The sequence below is a fragment of the Antedon bifida genome, chromosome 5 (genome assembly GCF_963402885.1).
Source record: "Antedon bifida chromosome 5, ecAntBifi1.1, whole genome shotgun sequence".
In the NCBI taxonomy this organism is placed as follows: Eukaryota; Metazoa; Echinodermata; class Crinoidea; order Comatulida; family Antedonidae; genus Antedon; species Antedon bifida.
The window spans coordinates 14,041,224-14,058,420 of record NC_136230.1 but is presented as its reverse complement, the minus strand read 5'-3'; the positions used below and the strand labels follow the sequence as shown (position 1 = coordinate 14,058,420).

Sequence of the window (17,197 nt, the reverse complement as noted above, 5' to 3'; positions counted from 1 at the left end):
ATGTATGGATCGTAATCTGATAGTGAATTAAAAAAAACAGACGGTCTAAAGTTGTGTGAACAGAAAGTAGTACATTGTGTAGACAGGTAATGGGATCCATCACCATTAATCATGTAAAAATTATGAATATAAATATCTATAGAAAGATCTATCTACACTTAGCAATTCCTGCTGAAAACCCACTGTGTTCACAATCGGAGGAAATCGACAACAACACATATCTGACGTCATTGTGTGTTATTCATGTGACAAGATACAAGTTACTTAGTTTAATCATTAACATAGATCAAAATTATATTTTATACAAAAAAAAATATATTATTTACTAGAACAAACGCACACTTCTGCATGTATGTGTCAGAGAAGATCTCACGTACAACGAACACAGAGCCATCATTGTGTATCTAATGAAGGAATGTTCCGGTAAATCTTACGTTTCAAAAGAAGATAAGGTTGGTTTAATGTTAAATCAAATAAGGTTACGTAATAGTAATTAAATTAAAATGATAATTTGTTTTTGTTAAATTGTGCATACAGTTTTTGTTATATTTAATGTAATAATTATTACAAATAAATTACGAATATAAAAACAATAACAATAGGCCCTAATTTACAATATTAAAAATGGTCATAATAGTTTGTTTAATGGTTTGAAAATTATATTTATATACCAAATTGGAAGATGTAACAAAACGTGCAAACATCATTACACGACGTGGTCTTCTGTTTTTTTAGAATACATTAGAATCAGTATCAGTATGACTCGATTCCTATTTTGATTAATAATGTAATCATAAAATGTATTCTTTTACATAACATATTCATTTTTAATTTACACAGTATGGCAAATCTGTAATAGATTTGTACAATGCAAACGCGTGTACGAATTATGACAACGAATTAAGGGCAGGTCAAAAAGCTGAGATAATTGACATATTGAAAGGTGAGTTTAGCAAAGTAGGCTAACAGGTAGTCTTTAAACATGTGTAAATCAGCTGACAACTAATCTTGAAACAATATTGGTATGTCCAGATTAAATCTCACAAAAACTTAAATGAAAAACCACTTAATATCTAAAATAGGTTTAGTTTGTAATGTTTCACATTGTCTTGTTTTTACTTGTTTATTTTTTAAAGTAAAATAAACAACAATATAAGTAAATTCTCAGCCAATGATTGTTATTAATGTTTCTGATTCGATACTCTTCAAAACAGATTATAGATTTTTACTTAAAATCACATTAAAATCATATTCTTTAACATTTTATTAATAGAATCAAATTGGAATTATTTAAGAAATAATGTTTTAGATATTTAAAAAAAAATAATAACAATATGAGTTAATTCTCAACCAATGATTATTATTAATACAAGTTTCAAAACAGATTATAGATTTTTTAATGTCCTTATAATCACATTATGTTCTTTAACATTATTAATATAGAATCAAATTGGGATTATTTAAGAATTAAATTTTGAGATATTTGTAATTATTGTTTTAATAATAACAATAACAAAACAGGCCTACATACATATAATATAACAAATAGATAATCAAAACTAGGAATAATAATACAAATAACTTGCACATTGTACAAACACTTTTTTTTATACCGTAATAAAAAAAACAAAAACAAAAACCTGTGCAATATAAAAAAAATATAATATCAAAATTAAACAATAAAAACACAACCATGAACAGGACCGTGATCTTTAATCAATGTTTTTATTTCTTATATCTAACTACCTACTGTGTATTTTATACTGTGGGCTTTGAGTTTGAGAAAATAATTATAAATATTATTTTTTAACGCATTTATAGCTCGCTTTACAAGAAACAAATCAATATAAAAAAATACAAAAATCAGCCATTTTAAACAAAAACAATTAGTGTACATTTTGTTGGAGATGGGCGATGCCTCTATGATGTCACATGGAATAACTGGTTCCAACGCTGCACTTAAAGCCCATGTTACACCAGTATGTTGTGAGTGACGTCTGAGGATTTTACACTATCTCTTAAATTTTCGCATTTTGCTTCATGTACTTTTATTTACACATATATTCTAACTTTGTTTTAGGTGGACCATTGCCCGACATAGATATTACATCGCCAGGTATGAATAATTGTTCCATACAATAGAATTTTAAGCAAGAATAGGCCTATTGTTATTTCCGAAGTGTTTTTCATTTATTTTTTTTTCTTTTTTTAAAACTATTTCATACGCTTATATGCGTATAATGTATTTGGTCTTTAAATAAAGACTACTGTATTGCTTTTATAAATTCAAGTGATTAATCGTATTTCATCAAATCACATTATTACGTTAATTGTTTTACCATGTAATGCAATCATTAGGCTACAAACACATTACAACTTCGAAGACGATTGACTTTAGTGTATCTTAATTATCTATTAACTATCTATGCTACTTATTATAAATCCAAATCAACATACATTATAATAATGAGACACATTTGAATGAGTTTAGCTTTATAAAGTTCAAAGCATTGTACACCAACGTTATTGTAATGTATTTACTCAAAAACAGTAATGTTCATTTTAACTGTTCATTGTATTAAATTACATAATTAATAGATCTAGATATTCCATATGCGATTACTGCCCGTGGTAAGCTTGTAGAGAAGACTTACATTGAAGCATTAACAGAGGGTAAAATTGAAGTGAATCTTGGAATGGTTAAAGTTATTGGACAGGAAGGTGTTGGTAAAACATGTCTTGTCAACGCTTGCATTGGAAACAAGTAAGTAGTAATTAAGAATGATATCACGAACATAATGATAATGTTCATAAGCGCGCAGTTCGAATGAGAGCCATATTCGATGCTATTGTACATTCACACTTGTGCAATTGGATGGAATGGGAGGCGGCGCTCTTTTTAAAATAATTATATTAACATTTTATTCAATAATAATAAATTATTGAAAATCGTATAAAACGAGGCCATCTTCCAGATGTGAATATTAACAATTAATTTATATTAATCTTGACTGTAGAATGTGTTTATTATTATTAATTATTTTCAGTTTTTTAAATGTTATTTACAATGTATTTTTGATGTAGGCCTAATATAATACTGTACACGTATGTATTTATGTTATAAAATTACTAAATGCTTTCCCTTTCCATAACTCTGAAGATTTATTACCGGGTTCACGATAGTGTTTCCTCGTTGCATTTGAAAACTTTACAGATTCGTTTTTCCCTTTCAATCCCTGTCTATATTCCCTTTTCGTTTTCAAGATCTAAAATTCCGAATCTTAACTTAGTCATGATTTGTTTAAACTTTAATTTTGAATATCAATTTCGGGAAAAACCAGTTGAATGATTAGTTGGGCTATTATAGCTTTCCAATTTTGAAGTCAAGGGATTGAACCCCGTTTGAGTTTGTTAATATAACGTGTAGGTGTATTATTAGGAATATAGAGAGATATTATTGATAGGGTGTTCTGTAAAATGTAGGTGTTTTGGACTTGTAACTGTAACATTTATGTTTGTTATTTTCTCTAGACATAGTAGTAGGCCTACCGTCGCCGTATGAGAATTGGTATTCCATTCTGTTATCATAAGTACCTAACCAAACTGAATGCAATATACCTTACTTGTCCTAAGATATTAGTCATTTATATAATTATGGAGCTTATATAATTCACACTATGATGGCTAAATGTTTTGTATATATTCGAATATTTTTCAGATTTAACGAAAACCACGAGATCACAGATGGTGTTTCTGTGATCAAAACTGTAGAAACAAATGCTAAAGAACTCACCAAATGGACAGAGGATGATGAAAGTGGTAAAACTTATCGTTTGTAGACCATCCATCACACACAAAATAAAATTAGTATTGCATTGAATGGGTTGGGAAGTTAATTCATCACATCACATAGATATTAATGCATACCTCTGAATAAAATGTTTAATTTACTATAGAATAAATCATACCAATTTATCTTACATTAAATAAATAACCTTCTTTTATTTTAATATGTTTCTTTTTTAAATAGAACCTCAGAGATGTTTCTATAAATAAACTCTGGGATAAGACAACATGTAATTATCTTGACGAACAATATAACTATGTATTAAGCAAATTGTATTTTATTGTAACGATTGAAAGTGCTTCAATTTCGACGAATAATCGACAGAGTTTGTGAAGTTGTATTGCTCGCACAAACACAATTATTTTCAATTCCAAGTTGGTGCCAATTGAAACCCTGCTTAGATTTCAGATGTTCTACTACACTTTTCCCTTTGAAATTTATAATCGTATTTTAGCTAGGCTCGGAATTTATGAGAACGCAGGTTGGTCACGTTACAAGCCTAACATGCACAACATTTTCAAACAGTTTTATAAAAAGCATACTGTTCAAAAAGAACCGTTTAATATCCTTTTCCATTTGAATTACACGTACCGATGCGAGAGAGTTTGGGCAAACTCACGTATATACGCATACGTATCCGTACACAACGGATAAGGTTGAACTTTGTGTTTACCTACCGTTAGATGGCCATACTACTGTAGTAGGATGTACAGTACTCTTTTGTCGTTTTCTTTAAACATTTTATTTAAAACCCTGTCTGAACCGAATAATTAAACATTAAAAATTAAAAACATATTTAAACTTTAATTACTTTTTAGATGATCCAACTTCATTGTTTCGAAAACATGCCGAAGAAAATATTAAAAGGATAATAGAAGTTAAAAAAGAAGTTGTAGTAGAAGAACGTAAGGTTGGGTCCTCTTTGGAAAAAGTACGTATATACAATATAAATATTTAGGCTAGTTCTATACCTTAGAATTACAAACTATGAAACCAGCATGACTTTACCTTCTTAAATAATATATAATTAATTATTATTTCGTTTAGGTTGTGACTAACGAAACAGCCTCGAACAGTGGTACGTTTAATTATTTTTTACATCGTGTAAACCTAAAATCTGTTACTTTTTTTTCAAAAGACAATTCGCAAAGTCCAGTAGAAAATGTGTTTCTCAATTTTTCCCATTACCATAGATACATTAGGAATACAGGATCAAACTTAAATGGATATATGATTTAATCCGAATAACACATGAGGCTTAAAACGTATTTTGTTGTTAATTGTCAATGTCTATGCTTTATGTGTATGAACAATCGTTAAATTATACATAAACAAACGTGCTGTGTATAAATTGTGTGATTAACTGTACTACGTTTGTAGTTATCATAGAATGTTGTTCACTCCAGAATATAGATAAATGATTAATATAACACTTATTAATGTGCAGGTAATCCAAAAATTGCTAAAGTAAATGTGAAAGGAAAGATAGAAGTTAAAGAAGAGGTTGTAGTAGAAGAGTCTAAGGCTGCCGCTTCATTTGAACACGTACGTATACACTAACAAAAGCAAATTATTTATATCAGCTAGGGGTAGTTAGAAAACATAAAAAGGTGATGTATCGTACTAACACTGGATCTCATCACTGAAGTAAGGCATTTCAGATACCGATATGATATAATGGCAAGTGATAGCAGACTTGTTGTATGTGAGAACATTTTCTGTGTCATAGTGCTTAGGCAAGAGACTTTACTATCATTACGTTCCATCGGAAGCCGTTTCTACAGTAAGTAGTGTTATTATAGTGTCCCACAGTGTTCTGATCATCATGGTCCTGCACACTGGGCTCATGGAGGGAAAGGAGGTATGTACTAAACAAGTCATCCGATGTGAACACGAAGTAAAAGCAAACATCAATGGATTAACCAACTACCCTGACATTTTCATAATATTGTAGATCATTTCATTTATTTATTGTAATTTAAACAAGAGTGTGATTAAATAAATAAATAAAAATAGATAAAAATAAATTTGATAAAGAAAAGCCTCTGGCCAATTTTACATTAGGAAATCATATTCATTTTCGGACATACAGAAATGTCTTTTCTTAATATTTAACTATATATAATGCAAAAAAATGAATTTGTTGTAAGTTATTTTTAACAAAAATATTTTTAAGCTTTTGTACATTCAGATTGGGTAGATATTCTTTTTCTTATATTTTTATAGAACAGGCAGTGGATCAACAATTCACCTGACATTTTCTTAAAATTGCACAAGCGTACAATTATTTTAAAGAAAACTTTGTGTTGTTTAGTTTAAAACTAATGACAACCTAAAGACAATAATTCAAGCTGGATATTTACAATATTATACAATTTTTTTTTGCTTTTCAGAAAAGCAATGAGTCAACTGAAGAAGGTGTGTTTTGTTTTTGTCTTACGTGGGTTCATCCCACTTTTATTTCCATATAAACATTATTATTTTGTATTAATTTGTTTACATTTCTCTTTTAACACATTTTCTTTTTCATTAACATACATAGTTTGCTAATAACATTGTATTTTTTTATATCAATGTTCCCAAATTTTGTTTTAAACAGGTGTGTTTTGTTTGTTGATTTACAATTGTGAAATAATTGCACATCGTTGAGTGAATACTAATGAAAAAACGTCTTAAAAAATCCACTAATTATTTAAGTAAACCATAAAAATCACTCATTCACAGTTTGCAAATATTATTTAATTGAAATGAACGTTACTATATTCTCAGAAAATCATCACGAGATCATTCTCCACCATGTTTTTGGTATACCTTTGCATGCTATGAAGTTATACGTCCACTCGTACAAATGTATGAGAGCGAACGACAAAATTCCACTGAACAAGTTCTCATAATGTGGCACCATACCATACCATACCATAAACTGACGTCATATCGAATTAGTCGACATAATCGACATGAAAATCTAAAAGTCCCTATTGACGATGATGATGACAACGACGCTGGCGATTTTGTTGACAATGATGATGTTGTCAAAATGGAAGTGATGTTGTTAAGTTAATTATAATAATTATTTTGAGATGACAATACTAATACAGTGCTTATTTTAACGTTATTTATTTATCTATTTATTGAATTATATTTAAAAGAGTTGAATTTGACCAAAAACGACGTTCCAGAAAATGCGTTATTTGATGTACGTGATCAACTGGATAAAGATATCATTCAGGATATTTTTGAAAAAGAAGCAGAGATGTCTCCTTTGAAAAACATGTTTAAAATAATGGATCACGGAGGACAGCCGATCTACCATGGGATTCTTCGTGTAAGTAGACCTATGAGACTGCATTGAATTATTGTTCTCTATAAATTGCCTTAAGTTTAAAAAGCGGTAGTTTTTGTTTTGTATTATTATCCACCCTTTAATTTCCATTAGAAATTGTTGAATATATGTACATAAACAGGTTGAAATTATAAAAAAAATCAATGGTAATTGAAAATTGATTGATTTCAATAGCCGAAACTTTCGATTCAATATGAACGTAGTGGAATAAAACGTTTACTTTAGGACATGCCATGCATGTATAAGAAAATAAAGAATGTTTTGTATTCGTTAAATGAGAACATATTTAATGTGTTGCTCTATGGAATCATTAAACTCATTGGAATACTCTTCCCATTCAATGCATATAAATGTAGTATTTGTATATATTAATTAATGTTACTGTTATCATTTTAAACTGATATAATTGTTTTTATGGTTTTTAAAATTTAGCTCCTTATGACATTAAATGCAGTGTATCTGGTCGTATTCGATTTAAGTAAAGACCTTAATGATCCTGCCATTGTTTTGGATTCAAATGGGGTAAGTATTGTTAAATCTTTACGTACAGTACTTCATCATGCTGTACGCCCTTGCAAGATAATTTATTGATTTGTTTAATTGTAAAAACAAATGTTGAGATGTATGTTGTTTGTCATAATATGTTTATAAAAAAATATATTTATTTCAAATTGTTTAGCGCAAACGTGTACACCACTGGACCAATCTCCAATTCATATTATCATCGATTCTCTCAGTTTATTCTCATAGCCGTAAAGTTATTGAGAATATAAAGGAGAAAGTTCATTTGCCTGTTATTCTTATTGTGGGTACGCACAAAGGAAAGCTTGGAGACACGGAAGAGGAACGAAATGACAGGGTATGTTATATTCGTACTCAATTCTAGATACATTACTGTTGATTTTGTGCACATATAAACAAAATGTAAAATAATTATATTCCAAAGTAGATAATGCCATTATGTTTGGATTAATTGTTTTAATAGATATGTCCATTCATTAGGCCTAGGTGCCAATATTCGATTCCTAAACAATTTAAGTTTTTTATTTATTTTAGTTAATATTTGTCTAACATTCAACAATAAGCTAACATGTATTAGTACACTTTGCAACGATTTAAAAGTCGATTACCGTTAAACACCAATTCAATTATGTGAAAGAAATATGGTAGAAGGCGCGAGGAAGTTTCTTCGAAATTGTATATGTTGACGATATAAATGAAACATTATAAAACATCAACCCGGTACCGGTGATCTGACTTGTAATAGTAGATATATTCATACGGCAACATTTTATATTCTGGTTAACGAGTTTTCCAGTTAAATATTTGTATAAAATTCCATTCCCTACGTTTTTTAGATCTAATTTAAGGTCAAAAACTATATTTAATCTACAAACATATACTATAGGCCTATGGTCCTATTGCGATAACTTTTTTGGTCTTTAAATGGTTAAAAATGTAAAAAATAAGTCGATTTTATAATCGATTTTAATCTAAATGGCCCGCTATAAATCGGATTGATATTTTCATTTTTAGTCGCATGCAATGCAACTCTACAGCCCACTATGTCGGTCGGTTGGTCGGTCGGTTAGTCGGTAAACACTAACTTGAGCACGCGACTGCAGCCATGTATATATGGCCTTATTCTTCTGCGATTCACCCATTTTCGATCGATCAATGCAGCCAATTAATGCAGCAAAGACAAAAAAACCTAGCTAGGCTAGGCCTAAAAACCGTCCATGAGAGAGACATTCGACGCGATCTACTTAGGTTAATATGTTTCTCTCTTTTTATCATGATTTACCATAAAACGTAAATTTAAGACAATCTATACGGTAGGTTATTATATGCATAAAATGTTAATCAATTGTATGTATGTAGACTGTTGTGAAATTTATTCAATGTTAGCGTTTCATTCAGAAAAGCCAAAGTATACATGATGAACATTTTCTGGTCGATCACTACGAATGTGGGTGTTCCATACACAAACAAATAAATGACATAGCATGTTTAATATTGCATGTATAACCTGTACGGTATTTTATATTGATAAATCTTAACAATTTTAGATATGATACAACCAGATTTGTTTGTGTTTTTGTTTAAATTCAGTCAAAGAAGTTGTTAAAGAAGATTGATGAGGCTCTGATAGGGAAACCGTACCAAAAACATGTACATCGAATGTTTGCTGTTGAGAACAGTGAAGCAACTACTGATAAGAGCTTTGATGATCTTAAAAAAGAAATTAATAAGCTCATGAACCAATTAAGAAAGATTATTCCGTTGAAGTGGATGCGCTTTCGATGTGAAATATACAATCTACGTGTAGAGAAACTGATATGTACTTTAGAAGAGGTAAAGTTGAAGAGAAATATCCATTATTGTACCACTACATTAAACATTGTGCAATAAATATTTTAAAATGGTACATTTTTTGACATACGGTTTTGATTTGTTAAAATTATTTTAAAATGTACATTTATTTATAGTAAAAAGAAAAAAAACCTTAACACTGTTCGTATTACACATTTTTACCATTGTAATAGTAGATAACTCTATACTGTAGTTCCATATCATATTACAAGAATAGTTTATCTAGTGAGTATTATACTATACCTCTTCGAAGACAAACGATTATAGTTTCATTCATGGTAAAATGTATCTGAGTTATCTAATGAAAGTTAGCCTTATCTCAGGTTCGAATCTTGTACATTACATTACAGTAGATCTGTAATAAATAACGGCGACGGATACGATGCAAGAAAAGACAATTAGATTTTTGTATTTTGATTTAAACTTTTCAGGTTAAGGTACTGGCAAGAAAAAGCGGAATTCTTGATGAAAATCAACAGTCGGCCCTTCTTAACTTCCTGTATGATCTTGGTGACATCATCTACCTGCCTGATAATGAATCATTAAAAGACGAAGTGGTGGTAGATCCTATGGGATTGGTTAAAGTTATCACCGCGTTTGTCACTGCGATTCCACCTGACTTTCCAGTAAGTTACCTCATAGTACGGGCTGACATTTTCCTTTAAGAAGGATAATGTGAACAACTTAGTTTCATTATCATTTGTCTCAATGTAAACGGTTGCTCTGTTTACTTTCTCTCTTTCTGTAAACTCTTATGATGTCTGTTTCGTTTTTTGGTTTAATAAACTTCCATTTAGAATATCAAATTCTGTTTTAATTTATTTCGACATCTATTTTAAATATCATATGAAATTTGAGCTTCATAGCTCGTAGTTGGTTGGTACTTCTTTCTCTACAACGTCTTAAACCTGCGACGGTTTCATTTATTTATCAACTTACCATTTACAAGATAAATATTACACTGATATATTATTGATATTTTTTGCTGATGATCTAATTATCCATAATAAAAAAATACGTATTATTACTTTTCACCATAGAATGTATTGTGCCTTATACAGAAACACAAAATTCATAATATTTATTTTGTATTCTATTTTAGACAGGTATGTACCGTGAAGCCTTTTGGAACCTTAACAACAAAGGCATACTGGATGAAACGTTGTTACGCAAATTGTGGGAGGAGCAGGGTATTGATATGGAGAAGTTCCAATACCTCGTAGAGTTAATGATTCGACTTGGTTTCATTTGTAGGAAGATAACATCTACTAGTCAAGTCACGGCAACGGTATGGGTTGTTTGTACTTGACTCGAACTAACTTGGATATTTGGGTTGACAATGGCAGAAATAGCTAGATCTTTGTCTTTTATATAATTATCATACCAAACATTTGTATATGGATATTATATTTTAACCCAATTGATAATGTTTCCTGGCTTATGTGTGTTTGTGTTGCAAGTTGTTTCGATCAAAATAATAACCAAATTAGGTTTAGTGCACTACATATTTTTTTACTCATACTACATTTATTATTGTGTGTACAATTTCAATTAAATGGCGTCTTATATTTTTTTAACATTTTCAATTAATATTTCAGGAATCAGTAGATGTCCAGCAATCGTATTTTGTGCCATTGCGACTTGCTTTTGATACTCCATTCAGTGAATCGAGATCTGTACCTGATGACAACCAAGCTATCAGTATCTATTACGACCTTTGTGGATATCTGCCTGACGTAGTGTTTCCATATTTAGTTATTGAGTTCATTAACAAATATCAGAAGGAAACCGGAGATGATCCAGCATTAAGGCATGATTTGGCCGAACTCTACTTAGACCAATTTCATCACGTGATCTTGTCTCTTGTCAAATTCTTGACTAAGAAGAATGAGCGAAAGTTCCTGTTAAAGGTATGATATATTATTTTCAGTAATTTAAGTAACATTTAATTGTTGAAATTGTATTACGACTTTCCGGAACCATCGGCGCGGTATCAGCACTTTTCCACAATTGCACGCACTCACAGTGATACGCCTTCGTCTTCCATAGATATTTATAAGCATCAGAGACACTTCAAAACATTATTACTGTCATTAATTGTACTATCAAAGGTTAACAAAAATAATGTAAAACGCAGAAAAAAAACTTTATTTTCTAACAAATACCAATACCGATTATTGATTTAAAACGATATATACCTTTTAAAAAAACATAAACAACAATCTTTCAATAGTGTTTGCCACAATCACATTTAGCTTACACAACTTTGGACAAGATAAAGTATATATTATGCCAGAACATTCATTCATAACGTTTGCTATGCACATAACAATATACTCTATGCTTTTAAAATATTAGGTAACTATTACACGTAGAAAGACAATTAAGAAAACAATAAGCACAGTATGTGAACCCTCTTCCGAAGCATGTAAAGAGGTATGTATTTATTTGTTTATTTCATAGGAAAGATTTACCTATTATATTGTAGGCTTTTTTGTAAGTACTCGACAAGTAAACATATTGTATTTATTAGATCCATGTTACAATGTTAAACATACAATTATTTTATTTTAAAAAGGGATAATAATCAATTTTGTATAACTTTTGCTAACGATACACATCCTAATTTTATAAACAATTATCTGCAAATGCGTTTCTTTTCTTGTCTTTTTGAAAGGTGTTGTCAACGATTGAGATGTCATTTGGACATTCCAAAGACGGTGGTAGGAGGGGGATTAACTTCCACAGATGCATTCCCTGTGATTGTAGCGAGACATCTGAAAAGAAGCACATGCAAATCCTTGGAGATTTCCAGGATGACATGTTGCCATGCAACAGAGATGGTATGGATGTTACACGTTACAAGCGACTCTTTGGCGGTACGTTTAGCGATACTACAGTAAAATATAGTGTTATAACTAGGAAAAGTATATATATTGCTATTGGCTGACAAAAATACTGTGGATACTTCCCAAATGGTAATATTTCAATAGACGTGTGTATATATATAGGTATGCATCAGTCACTATATAATATATACATTAACAATTAAACAACTTTAAATAATATCTTTTCAATAAAACATATATATGGTCTGTGAAACGAGGCATTCTAATTTTAATTTGAACACAAAATTAGTTTTGATTAGTATATTTTTTTGATTTATTGTTTTTACAATAACATCAAATATGTAATCCTATGCAAAGTCACAAGTTCAGTAAACGTGCATAAAAGGGTTTAATAAAACGTTAAGACGTTTGAACATTGAAATAGTTAGGTATCAGATACGTCTCACTTACGTTATTTGGTCACTATCGTTTAATTGATTAGCTGCTTGTTTCTATGTAGAACAACGTTCGGTTCTACTTAGTTAATGTTTATTCTGACTGCACTAACTAAAAAACAACCACTATAGTATAATATGAGGTTTATACTGATCTAGCCACAATGTTATGTAAACGTTTTATAAAGTAAAGTTATAATAATTCTATTACCTTACCATTTTGTTAATGATAAATTAGTTGTTGAGATGTTTAGGCCTACTAATACGCAGGCCTATATTTTTTTTTATATAGATACACCAAGTGATGTTCCTCATGCTTCAGGTTAGTTGGTTCCAATTTTTGCATTAAATTCGAACTGTTCTTACAGATAGGTGCACACAATGCGAACATCCCGTAGGATGTACATGCCCTCCTATATTATTGATCTGTTTTGAGGCTGATTGATGGAAATCTAATGGGCATTATGCAGTATTATTGCAATGTATTCGTTCGGTTTAGACCCTTCAACATCTAAACATCAGAAATAAAATCCTTGGCACGCATCACATGTGGTGTACATAACACCAGATAGAGTCGGGTAAACACGTGAACAGCAACAGTGTACTCTATACTGCTATTACAATTAGGCCTTTTTACATGATCACTATATGTAGGCCATCCTCTTATACGAAGATTTACCCTTTATAAACGTTTAAAATATTCATAATCAATTAATATGAAAATTCTATAATTTTCTAGAAATTAAAAATTCCACATTAATACGTATTGCTCTCTCGGCGTATTTCATATCAAATTGTGTTTCTAGGCATTTGCACAAACGCATTGAAGAAATAATACATCGTCTAATAATCGACCAACTAACTTAGATTATGTAAATATATACACGGAATCTTGTAAAACACGTATTTGTCTGAGATAACTAGTATTCGAATGAAGGATTGAAATTAATTAAATGTAAACTGACACATTATCAATATTCTAACAGTCTTTGTTTCATAAAGTTTAACCTAACAGCTAGGCTTGAATGGTCTTTTCATAAAATATTATAATAGAAGCTTCCGTGTCAGAGATTTCGATGGTCTTTACGATGAGGTCATTTAAGTCAATTTTCAGAAATGTATGTACCAACGCCCACTTAACCATGTTAGGGGACTCCTCAGACGTTAAAAACCCCTCTTTCTAAAAAATCACTTTTGACAATGTTGAAATCCTCGCCGTAAAATCAGCAAACAATATAGGTGTCCATCTAGACAGCGGTCTGCTTTCTGATTCTTCCCTATCTGTCTAGTGCATCGCAGACCATACAAACATTAAAAAGCTGCACGCTCTCCAAAAGATGGCCATGATTATATCCATCTTCGCCTTATCAAAATTCTTCTTTTGTCTACTTTTCCATCAACTAAATCCTGCCTAATTATCTCTGTTATCATTTTAACTTCATTTCGTCTTTTCATCACCACCACACATAATAAAATGTCAGTACCTACCAATAAAACTGATTCCAACACAACACTCCAGTCCCAAAATCTGAATAATCTACCACCCTCTCATTTTTTATATGAAAAATTGTATATTTCATAAATATTAGAGTAATTAATATCAGTCAGTCATGTCTTTCAATTCTTTATTTAAGGCTGTCTTCATTCTTTTACTCAATGGCATGCAATATTGATTTGTATATTTTTTGTAAATAAACTTTATTTTAAAAAAGTAGTTGAAAGAAAATGAATTATCGAAAAAGGCCTAAAACAAACATATCATAAATTACTAATAGATATCATCAAGCTATCTAGGATGATGTTTTATTTTCGAGTAAATGCAATTTTACCTGATTCATGCAATATTTTAATTATATACTTTAGATAGAGGATATTTTTTTTAGATATTGATTTTTTTTCTTCAGATTCATGCCTAACGGACAAAGAATTAATGGATGTAGCCAAAAACTTGCTTGTCAGTGAATGGAGACAACTAGGATTAAGTCTTTGTTTTACATCGGCTAATCTTGATCAATTTGAATATGACAATCGTGGTAACATAAAAGGAGCAATGGAAAGCATGTTGGGCGCTTGGCATAAGAAGTCCAAACGTTCACTGCTAACTGACGCTCTCCGAAACTTGGAGAGAAACGACTTAGCTAGCAAAGTTGAAGGTATATAGGCCTAAAATACCTTACTCCTAAATTGGAAGTTGAAGGTATGTAGGCCTAAAGTACCTTTCTCTTAAATAGGAAAAAACTCTTATTTTGAAGATTATGCATCGTCATCAGATATACTTAGCAGGGGCGTAGGCCGGCGATTCGAGGGGTGTGCGCCCCACCCCCCTTTTTTTACCTTTTTTTTTACCAGACAGTAAACCAGTCTACGCCTCCGATAAGATCCTACTTGTGTTGTCCTACGGTTAAATGTATATAAATGTTAATCTGCGAATGTTTGTATAAGCTCAGTATACTCCGTTCTGTTCAATACCGAGCTTTTGCATCGGAAAGTTAGACGCAAGGGGACGGTTAAATGAAAAGATATGGAAATTGATACAAAATATTGGTATGTGCATGCGTATAATCCCAATATATTCCGGTTTCTGAACAATTTGAGCCCTAATTTGTATATCTCCGATTAGTGGTTGCTAAGATATGATAAATCAAGGTCAATAATGTTAGGAATAGAACTTCCATTAATTTTTGGACAAACGTTTTCAATAAAGTGAATATATAAACATATATTCTAAACATTTTGACACCATAATTAATTATGTATGACTAACTGTTTTCAAGATATAGAGTAATTATAAAAAATGGCCGCCATTTTTTATTATGCAAATTAGGCTACTTCATTGATAAATGTTTTTCAGTGGGTCTAAAGAAAACATTTCATCAAAAAGGCATTTCTTGCAATTTGTGTCCAAAAGGGACTTTAAGGTTGAATATCTATATATCTCACTGTGTCGTAAATATTTTATATTATACTGTAAATTAGAGGAAATAATCGGCATCGTAGGTTTAGTTATTTTAATCATTATTTAAGTAGGGTGTACCAACTTCTTATTTGAATACTCACTTCTAATGAATTAAATATTATGTGTAATTTATTAAAAATTACGAATGAGGGTACGTTTATTGTAAATACATAATAGAAAAATAACGCCTAAAAAAGAACGACGTTTCGACTCCATCATGGGGTCATTATCAAGTCCAATGAATACAATTTTAAAAAACAACTAATTAAGTAACACAAGCCAAGGGTCAAAGTTTAAATAACAAAAGACCTATTTTCTAACACCCTGTCAAATGAAAAGCTTAGCTTTTACAGAGTCACTTTGTTTATTCAGACTAGGTTTAATTGTCTGATATACAACATGTCATAGATAAGACAGTCAAATTTGTTTTTGCATTTCCTAAGTATATTAAAACATGAATTAATTTTACTTGGATTAACAATCACATTATGATCCTTTAAATGCTGTCCTATTAAACATATACTATGTTAAAAAATGCGTTGGTAAACATTGTCCCTGTATTCATAAGTAGAAAAGTTAAAGATAACATTAGGAAAGTCGAAAAGAAACCAACTATTATAATTCAACAATGTGTTGTATATAAATTTAAATATGACTTGTGCGATGCAAGTTATGTTGGATATACATGCCGACACCTCTAACAACGCATTGTTGAACATAGTAGATGTTTAATAGGACAGCATTTAAAGGATCATAATTTGATGTAAATTAATGTTTTAGTATAGGCCTACTTAGGAAATGCAAAAACAAATTTGACTGTCTTATCTACGTTATTTTTCTATAATGAATTTATTAAAAGTATGGAATACTCACACGATCACCTGATTCTGGGCTACTTTTAGATTCGAACAATACATAAAGTAAATGCTTAATACATGTATATTTTGTCAAAAATAAAGAAATCAATAGAATTGAATGTTTCGACTTTTTTTATCATAAATATTTTTCTGAATTACGTTATCTTGTATAATAAATTGTATAAAAGTAATACAATCAATTGTATGCATAGTGAATAGCGAGCATCATGTGGATCTTCTATCTTATTTGAAACACTGTATTGTTATGTCAGCCCCAGTGGTCTAATGGTTAGGACATCATATCAAGCAGACGGTCCGAGTTCGAGTCTCGGTTGGGGCGACTTTTTCTCAATCTCACAGATTTCCTCATCTTTATCGTTTCAAATTAATTAATTAAAAATTTCAGTATATCACCGGGCGGTTTAGAATTAATGTTATTTGCCTGATGTGTTTATATAATCAGACATACTTCTAGAATGTTTACTCGATGGTATAAAAAGTTGGTTTGTACTTTCGGTACTGATTTTAACAACCTGAT

General features: G+C 30.5%; 1 protein-coding gene across 1 annotated transcript; it reads left to right on the top strand.

Moving 5' to 3' along the window:
* The first annotated feature begins 2,563 nt into the window (after positions 1-2,563).
* On the top strand, positions 2,564-16,761 carry LOC144842641 (uncharacterized). Its single transcript, XM_078699126.1, has 17 exons — positions 2,564-2,764; positions 3,719-3,819; positions 4,666-4,778; positions 4,895-4,925; positions 5,295-5,392; positions 6,241-6,265; positions 6,997-7,172; positions 7,623-7,712; positions 7,870-8,049; positions 9,303-9,545; positions 9,995-10,189; positions 10,666-10,851; positions 11,162-11,473; positions 11,922-11,999; positions 12,241-12,442; positions 13,139-13,168; positions 14,751-16,761. Exons 1-17 carry the CDS (start codon positions 2,697-2,699, stop codon positions 15,005-15,007), a joined length of 2,385 nt encoding a protein of 794 aa, XP_078555252.1. The 5' UTR covers positions 2,564-2,696; the 3' UTR covers positions 15,008-16,761.
* Positions 16,762-17,197: the final 436 nt, after the last annotated feature.

Coding starts and splice junctions, on each gene's coding strand:
- LOC144842641 (XM_078699126.1), top strand. CDS start 2,697: ATGGTTAAAGTTATTGGACAGGAAGGTGTTGGTAAAACATGTCTTGTC. Junction 8,050..9,302: donor AAGAGGAACGAAATGACAGG/GTATGTTATATT, acceptor GTTTAAATTCAG/TCAAAGAAGTTGTTAAAGAA. Junction 10,190..10,665: donor CGATTCCACCTGACTTTCCA/GTAAGTTACCTC, acceptor ATTCTATTTTAG/ACAGGTATGTACCGTGAAGC.